The sequence below is a fragment of the Tachysurus fulvidraco genome, chromosome 4 (genome assembly GCF_022655615.1).
Source record: "Tachysurus fulvidraco isolate hzauxx_2018 chromosome 4, HZAU_PFXX_2.0, whole genome shotgun sequence".
Lineage (NCBI taxonomy): Eukaryota > Metazoa > Chordata > Actinopteri > Siluriformes > Bagridae > Tachysurus > Tachysurus fulvidraco.
In genome coordinates, this window is record NC_062521.1 from 14,484,261 (window position 1) to 14,503,714 (window position 19,454).

At 38.3% G+C, this 19,454-nt stretch overlaps 1 protein-coding gene across 4 annotated transcripts in view; it reads left to right on the plus strand.

Annotated features, from left to right (window-relative positions):
• Positions 1-19,454, plus strand: part of pcdh15a (protocadherin-related 15a) — a 168,782-nt gene that overhangs the window by 51,110 nt on the left and 98,218 nt on the right. For all 4 annotated transcript variants that reach the window (XR_007140482.1, XM_027142250.2, XM_047812946.1 and 1 more), the window contains 6 exons: positions 4,727-4,846; positions 4,944-5,054; positions 10,393-10,563; positions 14,109-14,217; positions 14,332-14,444; positions 16,445-16,651. Coding sequence is in view for 3 of the 4 variants with exons in the window: in XM_027142250.2 (XP_026998051.1) it covers positions 4,727-4,846; positions 4,944-5,054; positions 10,393-10,563; positions 14,109-14,217; positions 14,332-14,444; positions 16,445-16,651 (831 nt within the window). In the remaining variant the exon portion in view is untranslated. The remainder of the gene's footprint in view (positions 1-4,726; positions 4,847-4,943; positions 5,055-10,392; positions 10,564-14,108; positions 14,218-14,331; positions 14,445-16,444; positions 16,652-19,454) is intronic.

The window sequence follows — 19,454 nt, forward strand, 5'->3', positions numbered from 1 at the left end:
CATCTTTGTCGTTTGTTAATATTGTACGACTTGGTAAGTACACAATTCCATTTGATTATGTGTTTATTTTAGAAATTAGTTTTTTTATTTATAGGTTTGGCTAAGTATTTGTAACTATCAGTGAATTTTTGCTGAGTTTTGCTGATCTAAGCTAGCAGTTTATTTTAAGAGTCTTTTTTTGTGCAACATGGCAGACACTGCTGATGCTGTCAGCCTGATTTGGGGAAAGTCTTTTGATACTCTTATATATGAGGAGAGACTGAGAACAGGAGGCAGGCCAATGATTGATTTAATTTAGAAGTCAGGGAGCAACACTATATCCTTTCAGCTGTCTTTGTGCAGTACAGATGACTGGCTGACAGGTAGTGCCATACACGGTTATATACTTTACCTTGGCTTGGACTGGAGAGCTTGAACATGGACAATTTGCTCTCCCTTTAGTTTCAGTGCATTTAGTATTTCCCTCTCTCCCTTTTTAATTTTAGTACAGCTCAGTTTCAGCCAGCGGCATGCAATACAATAAACAATATTTAAATATTGGGACAGAATTGCATGTGCTGATGACACTTTACAGCTGCATGACTAATGTGGTTGTGCATCAGGCTGCAAGAGTTTCATTTTCAGACTTTGTATCTTTATAGATGTGAGTAATGCAGCTCAGCACCAATGATTGGTTGGCCAGTGTCTATTGTGTGCCTAAAGCTCTGGAACTAGTAGAGAAGCCATGCTATTTATCTTGATTAAAGTGATTGACATAATCCTGGTATGCATTTTTCTTTGGCAATAGAAGAAGTGAAAGCGAGACTGGTGTTGAAGTAATTATACAGACATTGCACACATTTTTCCCCTTATGTCCATCAGGTCTAATGTTGCTCACTCCCCCCTTTTCTGTTACTCGGTTAAAAGTAGAAACACACAATAACACTTTCTGATGGATTGATTCATGGTGCGCCCTGTTAGCCTTGTCCTGTGTATTTTATTTTCCTGCTTTAACACCTCTAATTGACAGGCCACTTAATCTGCTATTTAACAAGCCCTTCATGACTTCATGTGGGTGTGTTCAACTGGGGAAAATTTTTAAAATAGGCTAGGGCAGGGATACTCTGGCACCAGGGTTGGAAACCACTGGCAGGTTTTACTTTGTCAAAGCTGATTGCTTTTTCTCTCTGGAGGTCTAAAAGCCTAAGCCTACTAAAGTGAAAATTCTTCTTTTTTTTGCATTCTTGTCAAATTTAATAAAACAATTTTGCACTCTGCAAATTTGTGCTAAACCTTATGATTCATTTTAGATCAAATCCATCAGTCATCTAAACACATGCTTCAGTAGAAGAGACAGAGTGATTAACATGGTCAATATCTCAGATTTGCTTACACTGAAATAGTGCTTTACTTAAATGTTTACTGCATTTGCTTTTTTTTTGGATTTCAAAATGCTAAAACCTCTTGCTTATTTCCAATTGTGTTGTAATAAACAGATCCCAGATTTTCAGTCTAGTCTCTCTAGACTTTTGGACCTTGCTGTATGCTATTAAGCGTATCTTCCCTCTGTCAGCACTGCAGTACATGGGCTGTGTTAATAGCGTCTAGAGTGTATTTGTACGTGTAGACATGCAGAATATGTTTTGATAATTGTGCAGAGCAGTGCACCTCCACCTTTCTTGAATTGCAAGACATTATCATAATTGAGAGTAGGTGCTGAGCATGAAATTGCTCTTCTGCGCATCGTTTTTGTGACTCGGAGTGTGAATTAATACATAAGCATCAGTGAAAGGATTAAACAAACCTCCGCCTCCCTTCCTTACTTCAGAGCAGTTCAACCAGGAGGGCCTTTAGGACAGGACAGAGAAGCCAGACATTTAACACAAGGGATTATAAGTATTGTAATTAATCTGATTATACACACAGAGCCAAGTGGACATGCGCAGTCCACGTAGGAGCGCCTTATTCCATAATGCTAACTGATATTGATTGATTCTAAGTCTGCTTTGTCATTCAATGGTTTAAACAAGGATGCTCCTGGACTTGTTCTGAAATCTTTGGATACATTCAATCTGTAACCTAATTGAAACACAACAAAATCTACTTACACTAATGGCATGTATGCAATACACTCTTAGAGAAAGAGATGCTCAAATGTACTCAGAGTGCTTGAAGAGAAAATTCTTGGGTATTTTGGTCATTCTGATTACATGACAGTTGCCTCCACAAGGTCAGTTATTTTACACTCATTTACATCAACACTGTATTAAACTGTATTTTATTGTCTTGAAAATAACATTAAAATAATAGCCTTTAGGGAGGTAGAAACACATGTAAAACACACCAAGTGATTGTTTGCACTGAAGACATGCTGTAATCAGAGGGGGGAGGGGCAACATGGGAGGAATAGTGGAAGATAGAACAAAATTACCTCAAGTATTATCTCAGAGTTAATTATTTAATCAAGCTCCTCATTTCTGTGTCAAGGTATTAGTCTTTTTTAAACAATTCAAATTATGTATTAAAAGTCTCAATCTCAAATATAGTTTGAATAAATTCATTTCATGTATGTGTATAATGTTAAGTGGCCAGATAGCTAACTACCTAGCTTGTATTCTAGCTCTCTACTCAAATTTACTAGTATTTTATACCTAGAGCTTAAATTAAAATACAATAAAAAAATTTCCATTAAACTTTTGAGTTGTATCTAGAACGTGTACCTTGCCATTTAGGAGTGTACCTGGTGTGCAACAATGTCTTGGTGTCTCGGGGTTACGGTCAGGTAAAATTTACCATTTGCCCTCTGCTCATAGTGCATTCTGGGGCCATCTCTTCCCCAGAATAGTGACACACACGCACCCAGCTGTTCACCTGATGTAAAAAGAAAATGTGATCCCTCAGACCTCCTTTTTCCATGCCTCCCTAGTCCAGTTCTGATGCTCACATGCCCAATGTTGGCACTTAAGCAGGGAACGGGGTCAGCTTGGACACTCTGACCTTTCTGTGGCTTTACAGTACATCCCAATACGCAGCAAACACTTTGTGATGCACATTGTGTTTTGACACCTTTCTACAACATTAAGCTTTTCAGCAATTTGTGCCATAATAGCTCTTCTGTGGAACTGGCTTAGAAGGGCTAGTTTCCCCCTTCCCACATGCATCAATGCCCCATGACCTGCAGTTTTGGAAATGCTCTAACCCTGTTGTCTAGACATCACAATTTGGCCCATGTCATAGTTCAGATTTTTAAGCTTACTCATTTTTCTTGCTTCCAACACATCAGCTTCAACACAAAGGACTGACTGTTTCTTTTCTGCCATCTCTTCATCTCTTTACAGGTGGCATTGAATGAGATATATATGGTAGAAATATATAAGTGTGTGTGTGTGTGTGTGTGCAAGCTTTCATACCTTGAGGAATCCTGATGGTATTCTGACATTTTCCACCTACCACATATTCTGTTAATAAAATAATTTATATTAAAGAACATGCTTTTTCTTTTTCTTGTTGTGGATAAATATTCTTTCAAAGATACAAGAATCTATGTAGAGTGCTATTGTGTTAAGACAGACACGCATTTGTGCTGTTTGTGCTGTTTTGTTGCAGTCCTGAGCAAAGCTTGGGAAGGCATTTTACATTTGCAGGTGCTTTCACTGTAAACAGCACCCATGTGGAGTGAGCTGTGATGTCACGCCCAAATTACAGTCAATTAATGTTTGTTGTACCAGAGAATGTGGGTTGATTACAATGATTACCGCAGCATGGTTGCATTCTCAAATCAAAAGTTGTTGATTATTTTTCTTAAGAAGAACGAACGCATTATGATTGTAACCTAGACGATGGGTTTATATTTATGCCCTTGTTCTAATACATCCTTCTGATAACAGCTCATTCACACGGTCTTGTATGGCAGATGATCTATATAATGACACAATAATAATGTTCTTATATAACAAAGGAAAGCAGATAATCTTTGATATGATGATAAGTTTTCCGAGTTTCAATAGACATTAATTTGATAAAGGGGTGTCCTAACTTTATAAAAGTAGAACTATATATAGTTGTTCCACTTCTTTTTTAAGTTAATAAGACAAAATTGCTGCTCGTCATGTTTCAGAGAGCCCAGAAATTCATCTGTACTGAAGACTCAAATCTCATGAATGTTCTCTAACATTAAACGTAACTATAAACAAATAATATGTTAATTTTCACCGTGTTATTAAGTAGTTACTTTATAGTTCATTCAATATTGTAATTGTTATAAGAGGAAAACTGTAACCTATATTTAATTTTAAATATAATACTTAAAATGCACAATTTTAAAGGCTCGTGTGGCCTATTTCTTTATGTGTTTATCTATATATAAATGTTTTGTGAGCAGTTGCAGCAGTATTTTCAGTTAAATCCTAAACATGGGGAGAGTTGCAGTATGCTCAGCATTCACACTTACTGTGTCCTTGGCCATGAGTTGCATTACAGATCTCAGATTTTTTTTCCTAATTGAAGCACAGGATGAAATACAGGTTGAAATCACAAGAAATATGTATAAGACTGAAACCTTTGATCAAATGAGCATTATTAAAAAGAGGTACAGATACTGTATATCACCAATTATATTATAATATAATTCTAATATTTTGCGTGGTATAATTATTCCAAAACAATTCAGATGATAAATAAATGAATTGGTGATATTGATCAGAATCATTTTGATCACATGCTTTGTCTGAATATTCTGCCTTTCCAGCTCACTCCTGTTGGCACTACCATCTTCACCGGTTTTTCAGGAAACAATGGAGCCACTGACATTGACGACGGCCCCAACGGGCAAATCGAATACGGCATCCAGTACAACCCGAATGACCCGGTAAAGTGTGGTGCAAATACTGAAATATGTATTTTTCTGTCTAATATACCCTTAAGTTTGCTTTCTCTTTTTAAACCTTGGTGTCTTTCTCTCTCAGATGTCAAACAGGACTGTTCAGGTGGCTAGTACGCTGTCTGGTAACATTGTCCTTGCTGAGAGACTGAACTATGAAGAAAGAACACGCTACTTAATCATAGTCCAGGCCAATGTAAGAGCTTTTACAGTTGTGGTTATGGTTATGTTATAATAGACAACATTTTTAGATTTAAACATACGCCTTTTGGCTAACAGGGATAAGCTTAATGTATTTTCATTCAATTTAATTCTTTTTTATTTTTAGGTAACATTTTATGTTAAATTCTGTTCATCTGTTTGTGAAAAAATCTGCCATATATACTACCTCATGCAGTATTTGCTTGTGCAACTTGTTTTCAGGGTATTCATGAGTTTTAGTGCAATCATTAGTATTGAAATATTCCTCACTTACATAACAGCATGTTGATGCACACTCATATCAGAAAACATAAAGGTGACTTTGTTCTACAAACATAGATGGAATAGGGGGATATCATCTAGAAATCCTGGCTCCAGGCAGAACCTCAGCACTGCTAAACTCTGCTCTGCTTGTAATGTGCCCTTAGACTGACCGCACTATTCATTTTGATGTTCCACCAGAGTAACTGAATAAATGCCTAGGCATGCCTTCATAAAGCCAAGCAACCTGCAATTCTGCCTAATCAGAAGTTTTTCTCCAGTGAGCAAACCACAGTGATTTCTTCAGAGGAAGATGAGAATGACCTTACATGCCTAAGGATATTGCTCAAAATTTGCTAGTCTTTTGCCATATTCTCACATTTATTACTTTTAAAACCCTGAACATAGGGGGCACGGTGGCTTAGTGGTTAGCAGGTTCGCCTCACACCTCCAGGGTTGGGGGCTCGATTCCCGCCTCCGCCTTGTGTGTGTGCATGTTCTCCCTGTGCCTCGGGGGTTTCATCCGGATACTTCGGTTTCCTCCCCCGGTCCAAAGACATGCATGGTAGGTTGATTGGCATCTCTGGAAAATTGTCTGTAGTGTGTGATTGCGTGAGTGAATGAGAGTGTGTGTGTGCCCTGCGATGGGTTGGCACTCCGTCCAGGGTGTATCCTGCCTTGATGCCCGATGATGCCTGAGATTCCCGTGCTCCCCGTGACCCGAGGTAGTTCGCGGTATGCGGTATGAATGAAAACCCTGAACATACTATAACATTCTATAAGTTTTGAAAATGTCAGTATAATATTTTATTCTATACCTAAATACATAATCATAAAAAAAGGTTTGGTGTGAACAACCTTATAGAACCTCACGTGATTGTTGAAACAGTGACCCTTTTAATTGGACTCCTACATTGTTGATTGCTAAGATTCATTCTCCAAACAAACAGGGAATGCATTTCCCAAATGGGTTGAGTCACTAAGCACTTAACAAGAGCTTCTCCAATCCCTTTCTAACTGAAGTAGCACATAAGCAGCCTGAACCCTTTGTTATTTTTCCATGCAGGTCTACCTCTGAAATGCAAAGGCTATTAATCCTGATGTGTTTTAATTAACTCTTCAACTAACAAAAGTAATTAACTCTAATTATTTATCCAGCTACATTACGGCTACCAAATAAGGTTACACAGTGATTGTTCAAATACAGAACTGGGGAATAAAGATAATAATAATTATGCATCAGAATGAGGGCTGTTCAGGGTGGAGCTCTTTAATGCTGCAATCAAATATAAGCCCATTTCACCTGTCACAATCCGTCACAAAGGTGAGTCAAATGCAAATGCATTTTTTAATACAGTTCTAGGCAGATGTATTCAAAATGCCAGTCAAAGTCAAAACACAGGCAAGGTTCATGTGATGAGTATACACGGAACACTAGGCGAACCAAATGAACCAAAGCTTCTTGACTTGACTTGACATCAAAAGAGGCAAACAATCAAACACGGAATAAAATACACTGAGAGGGGAAAAAAACGCTTGGTAATGTCTGGAGTGAAAACACAGGCTTTCTGGAAAAACTGGCTCACTAGAAACTTACAATGGCTGAATGTTTATAGTCTATTTCTATTAGGTTCAGGCGAAATTGTAAACAGGTAAAAAAGTCCATGGCGATTGTGAAGGAGTAAACTCTTGTGGTTACTGGATTACTGTATGTAGTCAGGGTCATGTAGTCAAGTAGCATGTACAGTAGTATGGAGTGTTTAAAATGGATTGTGTTGTCAGGAGTATGCAGACAATGAAGTGTGTAGTATTGAGTGTGTGGTCAAAAAAGTGTCTAGTCAGGAGCATGTAGTCTGGAGCGTGTAGTCTGGATCGTGTCATCAGTAGTGTGTTGTCTGGCACATCAGTTTGTGTTCCTGACTGTACCATCTCGATGAAGGTGATCAGTGGTGTGCTTTTAAAAAAAAACAAAACATTTCATTTAAGCCTTCTTGCAAACAAAATGATTGTAATAAACACAATACTATAGTAACTTCCTACTTACTCTTTAATTCTAAATCCGTTGTAGTGTTGTAGATAAATTACTTCCATTAATTAATTAATCCTTCAAATAACAAAATCCATAGTATCCACTGACATCTTACACTATTTTCACTATGCTTGGTGAATTATTTAGAATTATTACAGTACACTGCTACTTTATGATAAGAGCTTCTATTAAATATAGATTTAATTGACATACTTCTAGCTTTGATTATGTGTTCTAAATGTTAGATATAGGTTATTGGAAATGTAGATTATATTATACAGATCAGGTTATTTTGTTATTTTAATTGTATTTAAATCTATTTGTTTAACTCTTGAATATAACTTTAGGAGACCTGCGTTAAGACATTGTAACCATTAAGAGTAAAATCGTGCATCATATATACAATAAATAACTATTTGTAACCTCTTTCTGAGCATTTAGAGCTGGTCAGGAGTCTGAAGATTTTTGTCTCTTCATATTATAAATCATTAGAACTGTTTTTATGTAGACCTTTGTGTTCAGGAACCTTTGTAACTGACTGCTTCCCATTGCTCAAATACACATACACAAGATAAGCCGAAGTTCGCAAAAAATATTCTCGTATTTCTTCTCTGAACACAGCAACATAACTTATAAGCTAGCAGGCCTCTCGACACCAATGCATTTTTGTTAGCAGTGAGATGTAGAGGTCTAATCCAATTCTACCATCCCATTACTGAGCATATATTGTATGAAGCTGAAGGCAGTCCTGCAGAAATTGTCTTGCCTATATTTTTTCTTCAGTTAGCAATTTAGGGGAGCATGGAGGTGCAGTGGGTCTCTGGTTACAGTATGTGCTGAGATTCTCTGCTTATTCTGGTTTTCCTACCATCTCCTAGTAGCATACAGTACATAGATGCTTCCTTTTTTCCTAGTTATGAATGTTTGCCTTGTACCTAGCGTTTCTGGTGCAGCCTCTGGATTCACCATGTCAAGTGGTTACTAAAGATGAATGAAATGGATTTTATATTTTATATCTATTATGCTTTATTATCTTACAGTTAAGCTATTTTCGAAAAGAAATAAACAACCAAAAAAGTACGGTTAGGGATAGATTATCAAATAGGCCACGCCTGCCCAATGATGCAATATCTGTTACGCTGTTCTGAAATCCCTGTAAATAAATGCAACCCATCACCAAAGCCACAAAATCCAGGGCAGAAAAAAAAAGGAAAATGCTCCCACAATAGGCCGGTCCAGGCTGAAACTATCCTGTTGGGTCTTAAAGTGGCGGAATCCTTCTGTCAGTAACGTGGGGATAAAATAGACCCAAATGCAGGATAGCTAAAATAAACAGGTTTATTAACTAATAAACACGAAACAGGGAGAAGGACACAGACAATACCAGACATGACAATGAGGATTTCACGCTGCTTAAGGCAACGCGGCTCGACTAAATACTAATCACGATTAGACACATGAGGAACAGGCATGCAGAGGCGGGGAGGAAGAGACAAGGGCTGGGCAGACACGTGACACAAAACATAAACAAAAGCACGTGGCCAAAGTCTGGGCTGAATCTTTACACAAGTGTTTCCCGGTTTAGTTTGTGTTGTGTGTTTGTGTTGTTGTACCGAATAAATCATGTGTTTTTAGCTATCAACCCGTTTAGGTCTGAATTTTATTCATGAAGACACCCCTGATAAAACCTCTTCCAGCATGATAATGATCATATACCTAACAGTTTATGGTGGCATGCATACACAGGATTTATTTATCAAATATACTCTACATTATAGCACAGTGAAATTCATTTCTTTACGTACTGTATTACAGCTGATGGAAGTTAGAAAGTTAGGGCCAATTCCTCACAGCCATGCCAAGATCTAGTGGAAAGTCTTTCCAGAAGGGAGGCTGTTATAGCAGCAAAGGGGGCAAGTTTTGAGCAGAATATTACTGGAATGCACTTAGCAATGACATAAAATAGTCCATTATTAAAAATGTGACTGAGCTTTTTTTTCTCTTTCATTATGCGTTTTCTTTCATTTTTTTTAATTGTTAACCAAAAAGACCTGCAATAATTGATTGCAATGAGATTCATCCCCAGATCAACCTGAGGTTCAGTACCTTGTACAGGAGCAAATCTCACCAGCTGGGATTGATTTCATCACTGAAACCCTGCGGTTTAGTAAAAAGAAAACATCATGTTAGAACTAACATAGTCTGCATCTGGCTCAAATTCTCTGATCATTTTTAAAAAGAAAAATCATACTTATATTATGCTCAGGTCATTCATGCACTCACGCAAACACACACACGCAAACACACACACACACACACACACACACACACACACACACACACACACACACACACACACACACACACACACACACACACACACACACACACACACACTGTGGCGGCAACTTTTGATCTATATTTAAAGAAACACAGTTAGAAACAGACATGCACACATACACACACACAAACACTCACACACACACACACACACACACACACACACACACACACACACACACACACACACACACTGTGGCGGCAACTTTTGATCTATATTTAAAGAAACACAGTTAGAAACAGACATGCACACATACACACACACAAACACTCACACACACACACACACACACACACACACACACACACACACACACACACACACACACACACACACACACACACACACACACACACACACTGTGGCGGCAACTTTTGATCTATATTTAAAGAAACACAGTTAGAAACAGACACGCACACATACACACACAGCTTCACTTAGGTGAAACCTCAACCATGTAAAGTGAATTGTGTTGCTAATAACTGAGATGGAGACAAAATGTGTATGTGGTGTAACAGGTTTGAAATAATAAAAAAAAAAACCTGGGCTGGGTCAGTGGGGCCTAGCAAACAGTGCACACATTGCTAAGCTCTGAACAGAATGCTAGAGATAAACTCCAGTTGATATGTGTGTGTGTGTGCGTGTGTGTGTGTGTGTGTGTGTGTGTGTGTGTGTACGTGTGTGTGCGTCCACATTTTGCAGGATCGTGCTCCATATCCAGCCAGCCGGCACACTGCTACAACAACGCTGACTCTGGATGTATTAGATGGAGACGATCTGGGTCCCATGTTCCTTCCCTGCGTTCTGGTCAATAACACACGAGACTGCAGCCCTGTCACATACCGTGCCGCCATTCCTGAACTCATAGACCCGGTGAGAAATTAACTCTGACTACAACAGAGACATACTTGGCTTTCTGTTAGCTGTTTAAAAAGTTACTGCCATGTAACTGCCTTTTTCACTACAGTGGAAAAAACGGATACACCATTACTGAGCAATGTTAAGCTTCACCTCACCAGCAAAAACACAATAACTCTCCTAGTGCACAGCTGCAGGTCACCTTGTCATATTTTCCCAGAAGAGCTGATATGTCTGTAGTGAAGCCGCTTTGGATCTATTCTATTCTTTTGGGAATTGAGATGTTCTGTTAGAGTTCAACATAAAGCTCACACTTTCTATGTAAACAAGTCCATGAGAATGTTATACAGTTAATATATGCACAATAATAAACAGTTACATAGTACAGACAGGTGAGTATCTTTACATTACGTTAGTCAGACACAAGGAAATTCATCATCTAATGTGCTTAAAGAACCTGTGGCTAAATTTGGTCTCAAGCAGTACGAAGTATACTGACTGATCCGGTTTATGCTTGCTAGTTTATTAGCTAGAAAACTTGTCATCTTCTTACCTTCTTTTACAACTTAAGACAAAAAAAATAATTACCCCAGTCCTGGGCATGGACAATTCCAGTTTTTTCCTGTGATCAACCTTTATTATCCAGACAGGCTCTGTAGCTTACAAACACCATTAATCTCATTGTGCCTTGCCAGTTTTGCAAAGTTATTAGTAAGAGAATAAAATATAAAAAACAACTTACTGATTTGTTGCCGCAGTCTTGGATTCGAGCCGTTTATCACTTTTGTAACTTGAACGATCTCTTAAGAAGTGCGGATCGTCACCATTGCAGTCAGCAGATTTCTACTCCATCTTCAAATAGCAAGTCTCAGGTTTTCACACCTTTATTCTCTCATTGTGCCTTTTAACACAGTAAAGAAACTCGAATCATTCTTACCTCAACAAGTGGTCATTCTGAACATTCAGTACTGAATTCTTAGCTGTAAAGCTCAGTGATGTAAACACAGTATCCACAAGATTTTCTGCCACATGATTGACTGATTAGATAAATACATGCATGAGAATGTGCAGGTGTTCCTTATAAAGTGAATAAAATAAAGTGAAAAAAAAACAAAACCCAACATCTCTATAATGTTTAAACAGTATGTTTATTAGAGCCAATGAGAGCAGCCAACCTCATGGCACAAAGAAGAGTCATTAGGAAATTGCTTTGAATCGAATGCACAGAAACGTATTCCCAAGTGTGGAGCAGTCAAGACAGCAGACAGAGAAATTGGCACATATGAGAGCACTTTTGTGAGCACTGAGACTCTTGCAGTTCTTTTTCACTTCATGCCATTCTAATTCTCTAACGCTATAGCATCGTAAGCCTGAACCTCAGCGTGTTTGCCTGACACTTCTGGTGTTAGGGGTTTGATTCGTACCTCTGCCCTGTGTGTGGATTTTGCAGTGGTTTCATGCAGGTAGTCCGGTTTCCAAACACATGAGTGACAGATTGACATTATTAAATTGCTTGTTGTTGTGTGTGACTGTTGTTTTATTGTGTCCTGTGATGGACTGGCACCCTGTCTTGGATGGATGAATGGTTGGATGGATGAATATCTCTGAGTGCTTAATGATTTTTACGTTAATTGTAAATCTTGGTATTAGTATTAGTATCAATAAAGAGTGCTAAAACACTCTGTCTTGGTTTCCCTAAATGGTATTCCTAATAAGAACATTAAGCTTATTATTAAAGAATATAAACCAGGGCTAAAGACATTATTAGTTATAAGGTGATGAGTGGCAACCACTTTCATGGTTAAATGCTGGAACAGTCACTTTTTAGAAAAGAAAAAGGAGAGCATTCGCGCAGAAGGGATACAAATAAAGAGCAGACATTTTGTGGGAAGGAGAAGCAACACTAGCTTTACCGTCCATCACAGACTTGTTTACTTTACTGTTGTTTAATTGCATAGTAGATGAAGTTGGGAATTACTGCTCTGTACAACAAAGTAAAACAGTTTATTGCAGCGTGTACTTGAAGTCCACCTCAGACTTAAGCTTCTGAATTGCATTGTTGTACACATCCACCATTCCAGGGTGAGTTAGTGTTTATTAGGTAAACAACCAGTCTGGATGAATGCCAAGGCAATAAGGCTGTAATGTTGATCCATTCACTAATGTGGTGCTTTTTTTGTGTAAAGTGCAGGCAAAAACATTTTTACAAGATGATAATGTAGAGAGAAATGCTCTAAACAACAGCAAGAGCAAGCATTAAAACACACAGAACACATACATACAGCCTTCACTGGTCATCAGAGAGGATGATATTGGTGCTTCAGGACAGGTGGGGTTCTAGGGCTGGAGGAGATGTATGTGAGTTCCTCTGGCCAGGGAACAGGGAGACACACACTGTAAATAAGCAACTGCTATTCTTATTACTTGCTCGGATGCATCGTATTTTATGGAAAACTATTTACAGATGGTTAAGTATAGAGATTTGGGGAGATTTTTGCTCATAAAGGCAGCCTCTTTGTCTAGCTGTGCTCCACCCTGCTGTTTGCTACTCTGTGCATACATTAGTGCAGCTTCTTCCCTCCACACATTAGTAGTTAGTATGAAACATGAAGAACACCCTCTGTTTTTTCTGTAATTCTGTAATCTGCAATTTAATTGTTTTTCATATGTGCTGCTTTTGAATTATCTAGCTAATGAGATTTAAAATTCGAAAAGTTTGTTACCTGCATGTCTGTGCGGGTGGATTTAAAAACAAATAAACAAACAAAAAAATCAAGTGCTTGTGAATCTTTCTAAAATGAACAGTTGATAAAGCTTCAGTGACATTTTACTTGTTTTGTTTTTTTTTTTTTCTTATTTTAATTGCTTTGGTTTATTAAGCTTCCCTGTAGTCGAACCATGTTTTATGAACAGCAAACACAGTAAATAACCTGTGAGCAGTGTAAACTAAATTGGAGTGTGTGCAATTCCATCCCGCCATTTGTTTTCCTTATTAGTCTTTTTTTTTTTTTTACCATTTCTTGCTTTCTTGACTTCAATGTTCCTGTTTCTTGAATTATGTGTTAATAATAAGAGCAAAGATGTACCAGTGTGATATAAAGATCTTTCTCTTCTTCTCCGTGATACACTCAGAGTCAGTGATACGCCCTCATTTAGCATCTTTATGTGTTTCTTTGTTTTTGATAAGGCTCCACTTGTCATCGAATACATGCTGGCTACATTTCTTATCAGCGATGCAGTCCATTTGTTTGTGTGTGTTTTTATATATACATCAAATATCTCTACAAAGATAGGAATATCTGACACGTCTGACCTTGTGCAGACCTTTGGTTGGTACAAATGAGAAAAACTTCAGCTTTTATAAACATAAAAAGAGCCAGATTTAGATGTAGGCATAGCATTTGTGATCTACTTGTGAAAGTCCTCACAAACATAGTAAGACAAACCTTCATCCAGAACACAAGGCATAATTGGGGATTTCTTCAGTTCTGTAGTTACTGTATCCTGTCCCTTACTTGGGTCTCATGGTGATCTCTCTATACATCATCCATCCATTTTAGAGCAAACTGAATCCCCTAAACGTGTCGCCGCCCATCCGAGCAGTGGACCAGGACAGGAACATTCAGCCTCCTTCAGATAGACCTGGCATTCTCTACTTTATTCTGGTTGGTGGGTATGAAAGGTTTCATAAATCTTAAATCTTCCAAAGAAATATTTCTCTTTTTTAAGAGAAGATGCAAAGTAATTGCTTTTTCTAACTGCCAACACTCCTGTCACCTTCAGGCCAGCCAGCCGTCTACCCAGAGTTCTTTTCTTTGAACAGGACCACAGCAGAGCTCCGCCTCCTACAGCCAGTGAGGAGGGATCTGTACCAAAGCTTCAACCTCGTCATCAAGGTCATACATCTTCTTATCTTGTGTGTACTATAAAATAGCATTCGCTTAATATGTTATATTGCTTGCAAGTGCAAATGTAAATACATAAGGTAAAATTACATATGTATACATAACAGTAGCATTACGTCGTGTGTATTTAACAACTCTGTCAGAGCACTTTAGATCACCATACATGCAGTTCTTTCTAATTACATTGCATTAACACTTACACTTGACCAATCAAACTCAATCCAAGGCTAATTATAGGAGATTGCATTAATTATCCACCAGCTCTTGTAGAGGATTTGCATTTCACTGTTCCGAATGGACTCAATATCCACAATTAGGGCAAGTTAGACAGAAAATAAATCTAAAAGTAAATAGGAAACAGATCATTTTCAGTCGGATTTATTACACAGGAGAACATCTAAACTGCTCTTGGACTAGCAGCAGAAAGAGAAATGTTTTGATCTATATTTGTGACTCCCACTAATTTGGCCAGCTACATAACTGATAGCTGAGTCCTAACCTCAGGACTTTCAAATGTATCCAACTAACATCATTCAGAGCACAAAGGTTCATAACATTGTGCGTAAGTGTGCGTAGGTGTGGGAGCACGTGCTGTGGTAAATCAATATTAGCACATTTTATATGATATTCAGTGAAGAGTGTTTGAAGTAGTAGTCAGGAGGGGAAAAAAGTACCAGCAAAGGAATTCGATGCAACACGCAGATGCACACAAGCAGCTGTTGACTGTGTTGATGTTCAATCAAGTGGAAGACGTGTCCTAATTCAGAGAGAGAGAGAGAGCAAGAGAGAGATATTGTTATGGGTGGAGAAGGATGAGGAAGGCTTAAAGCAAATCACTGTTCAACATGCAGCAGATGAATTTTTTTTTTTTTTTTTAAGAAATGTTAAATTATTATATTTGCCCTATAAAGTGCAACATCCATATTTGTCTGGATACATTATGTACTTGCTGCTCCAGAAAATCCATACCAGCATGTCAGAGGTGTTCTGAATACCAGCACTGAAAAACAAATAAAATCTCTAAATTCTCTGCTAAACTTTGCTCTATAGTTCAAAGCATTTCTATTAAAAATGATTGGACATTAGCTACCGTGAGCTGTCAGAAAACTCGACCGAACTCACACAAACTCAATTGATGTCTCTGAAACTTTATGAACACATCTTCCATAACATATTCCCTCATTTGTTGTGCTGATGGTGGTAAAAAGACGTAAAACATCAGGACAAGAACTCAGATATCTATGCTGGCTTGACATCTGGCGATTGTGTATGTAATAGCAGATGATTTACAAAGTAGCTAATGAACTAATACAGTCATTTACTGACACATTGTGCCCTGTAGATGGATTCGTCATCATCCTCCAAGAGACCACTCTCATCAGCATTGATATTTTTTTTGTAGGATGATATGTGATCAGTCAAATAAACTGGTGATGATTCCATCTAAGAGGACAAGTAGTCCAAAATATTAAAAAGCCAGCCACAGCTTTTATGACAACAGAACTGCCTGTAATTTGTAACCCAGATCTTGCAAATATGTAAAACCTTCACAGAAATCATGTGTGTAATTATCATTAGTGCTTTTAACATAATCTAACTCGACATAGTATTTTAGAAAATCATTTACAGCGTCCTAGTTTTGTATAAACTTCATAAATGAATCAATACCTATAGATCGCAAATAAATTTTCTGCCTGAAATGAAACATTTATCACAAGCAGCAGTTTAAACGATCAAATGATTGATGTTTTGTAGAAGTGTGCATGCTAAGCGTTGTGCGCTGTGTCAGGTTTTGTGTGTGAATTAATCCTAATGCAACTCACTATGGTGTTGATTCTCTCTCCCATCGAGCTGTTTGTAAGCTGCTAGTATCATACTGAGACGTCCAACTTTTTGGGTATCATCACCACAGCATGTTTGCCTCCACTGTGTTTGTTTGCTTGTTTTCATTTTTTCTTTTCTTTTTTTTATGTGCATGTGTTTCGGAGCAGGCCGAGCAGGATAACGGTCATCCTCTGCCTGCGTTCGCTGACCTGTGGATAGAGGTGTTGGATGAAAACAACCAGGCACCGTACTTCCATCAGCCAACCTACCAGGGCTTCATCAGCGAGTCAGCACCTGTGGGTGGCACCGTGTCTGGCAGAGCCAACCTCACGGCACCGCTAGCCATCATCGCCCTTGATAACGACATAGAGGAGGTAATAAAATACATTATCACTGTGCACACATTAACTCTGAGCAAAAGCTCGGTCCGTGTGGATGTTTTATTTTGTGAGTTATATGCAGAATGCTTTACTACATGCGCTATAGTGGCACCTAAACAATGTTATTATGTTCACATTTGTGTTTCAGCTTCAGCCAGGGGCTGTACCAGTAGGTGAACTTGTTGTGTGCTGTGTTTTTTTTTTTTGTAACACTTACTCTTCTTGATTTGTTTGTTTGGTTTGAGGTGTGACAAATGCAATTAATTCAGTCATCTGAAGAGGTTGTATTTAATCCTAATGCATTATATTTGGCGTTTCCTTTCTTAACTCTTACAAAGGGAATTCCGCTGATCTTTCAGAATGTCAGCACCATTTGTTCAGTGAAAAGTCTTGCAGAATATTTTTATTAAAAAAAAAAAGGTCTGCAGGCAGCACAGTGGTGTAGCAGTTAGTATTGTTGCCTTACAGCACCAACTGTCGGTGTGGAGCTCCTTTGCATGTTTTCCCCGTGTCCATGTCGGCGTCCTTCAACTTCTTTGTTTTCCTGTCGTCTCATTAAAAATGTGGGTGGATCGGCAATACTGGATTGCCCCTAGGCATAAATGAGTGAAAGAATGAGTGTGTGAAGGTGTGTGTTTGTTCATGGTATCATGCAATGAAGTGGTTTCTTCATCAGGGTGTATTCCTGCCTCACACACAGTGTTCGTCTGGATTTACTTCAGCTGTAAGAAAAGTACAAATAAATGGAAAAGGTCTGTGGTAGAAAAATGTTGTCATGATGTCAAAACATCAGCAATACAAAGATGACCATTTCTTTTTTTACTGTTGCCTCGATATTTGAGGCTATGTGTATTGCTAGATATGAAAATAATGTCAGAATCTGTACTATAAGCTATAGGCTATATTTTTGGTCCAACAGAAATAAGACTACAGTGCTAGACTACAGACAAAAAAAAAAGCAATTAGAAATAAGACTTGTAACATATTGATTGCTGAAAAACCAAATTAACTTCCATTAGTTCAGCTCACTTACTCAATTGACCCTTAGCCATGAGGTCCCTCTGGTCCTGGTCATTTCTTCCAATTAATTGTAGGCAGATGGGGAAAAAGTTTCCAAGGCTTGTGAGTTGATGAAGGTCTGATAGTCTTTGTGCAAAGGTGATGCACAGCTTGATCACAGTCTCATTTCCAGACACATGGAGTAAGTGGCTTTTTAGATTACCAATTGGGAAACACGGGCATTCAATTATGGTTGTCGTTGGAGGAAAGATGCTGCTCCAACACTGCCAAATTCCACCATGGACTGGGTTTTGTGCTTCAGTCATCGGTCACTTCATTGTGTCTTCTTCTGATTGCCTGCTGCAGCCCTTCTGATACAGCCATAGTATAAAAATACTACCAGCTCCTGAAAGCCCACATACACTTTTGTTTTTTTCACAGTAGGTGGGCTTGATGTAAAATGTGGATTGTAAAAGCAACTTATGCTAATGCACACATTAGCAGTGCTGAGTGTGTTAAATTTATCTTTGGGCTTATAGTAACACAAAAGCCAAACGTGCCACGCTTTAAAGGTTATGATTGTGCGCGTGTGAAGATAACAGTGTAAGTCATTAAGCAACCTTTTTGTAACCTTTTTATGTACTGGCTTTCTGTGCTGTATATTCCTGCATTATGTTTTTAGCTTGTCCATGTGTCTGTCTGTCTGTCTGTCTCTTTAGCGTGATATCTCAAGAACGATTCACTGAATGTTTGCAAGATTTATTTAGGATCCAGTAGATGAACTGATTCGATTTTGGAATTGATCCAGGCAGTATCAAGGTCACAGCGAGATCGAATGTAAATTGTATTTTTTTTTCTTCTTCTTCTTCCTTCTTGACTGAAAAAGATTTTGGTGGTCTTTCAGGCATACAAATTAGTTACAAGAAGAAATAGACATGTTGATGGCGGATGCATCCCCGTCGACACCGTTGGTGTCGAGCTCTACTTGTTTTGAGTTTTTTTTTAATGCTTCATCTGTTTCCGCATTCATTTGCTCATTCAGTCGAGGCTTTGTTTTGTAAAGCATCTTACGACTGAAGTAGGATACGACAGAGCAGTTGGTGATTGCGATTCTAGCTCAAGTACCTAGCAACCTTGTTAATGGGATTTGAACTCACAACCACAAAGTCTTAACCACTGATCCACCACAAACCCACACCGTTTCTTTTTCATCATCAGAACAATTTGAATGAATTTGTTTCTTAAGCAGACATTTTGACAAATGCAGGGAGCTCCTGTTTAATGAAAAGCCACTAACATGAATCTAATCATGGAGAGTGTGTTTGATGTTTTCGTGGGAGGACAGCCAAAGCGGAATATTATACGCTTTTTAAAATAATGACTAGAACCAGGTGTTCGTTGTGCTGATTGCCACGGACAGAGACAGAGAGTGTGAGTAAATTCCAATTGTCTAAGAGCATCTGTGTGTTGTGAGTGCTAGAAACTCAGAAATGTCACAGTAACGGTCTTTTATTGCCTGCAACATTTCACAGATGTTGAAAGGCGCTGAGATTTGGCCATCTCTCCAAAAGACCCTTCCAGCTTATAAGTGCTACATTTTTTTCAGTGCTACCACGTTCAATTTAAACCGCCCCATTTGTCTAAAACACAGAGCATGTAACAACTCCATCTCTCTCTTTAGCGTCTCATTCTGTTCTCAATCTCTCTTGTTCACTTGTTTTTCTTTTCTCCTTCTTACTTTCTCTGATTGCTGAGTGTGGTTAAGTCAATCTAAGGGAGACTGATGAGCTTATCTGAT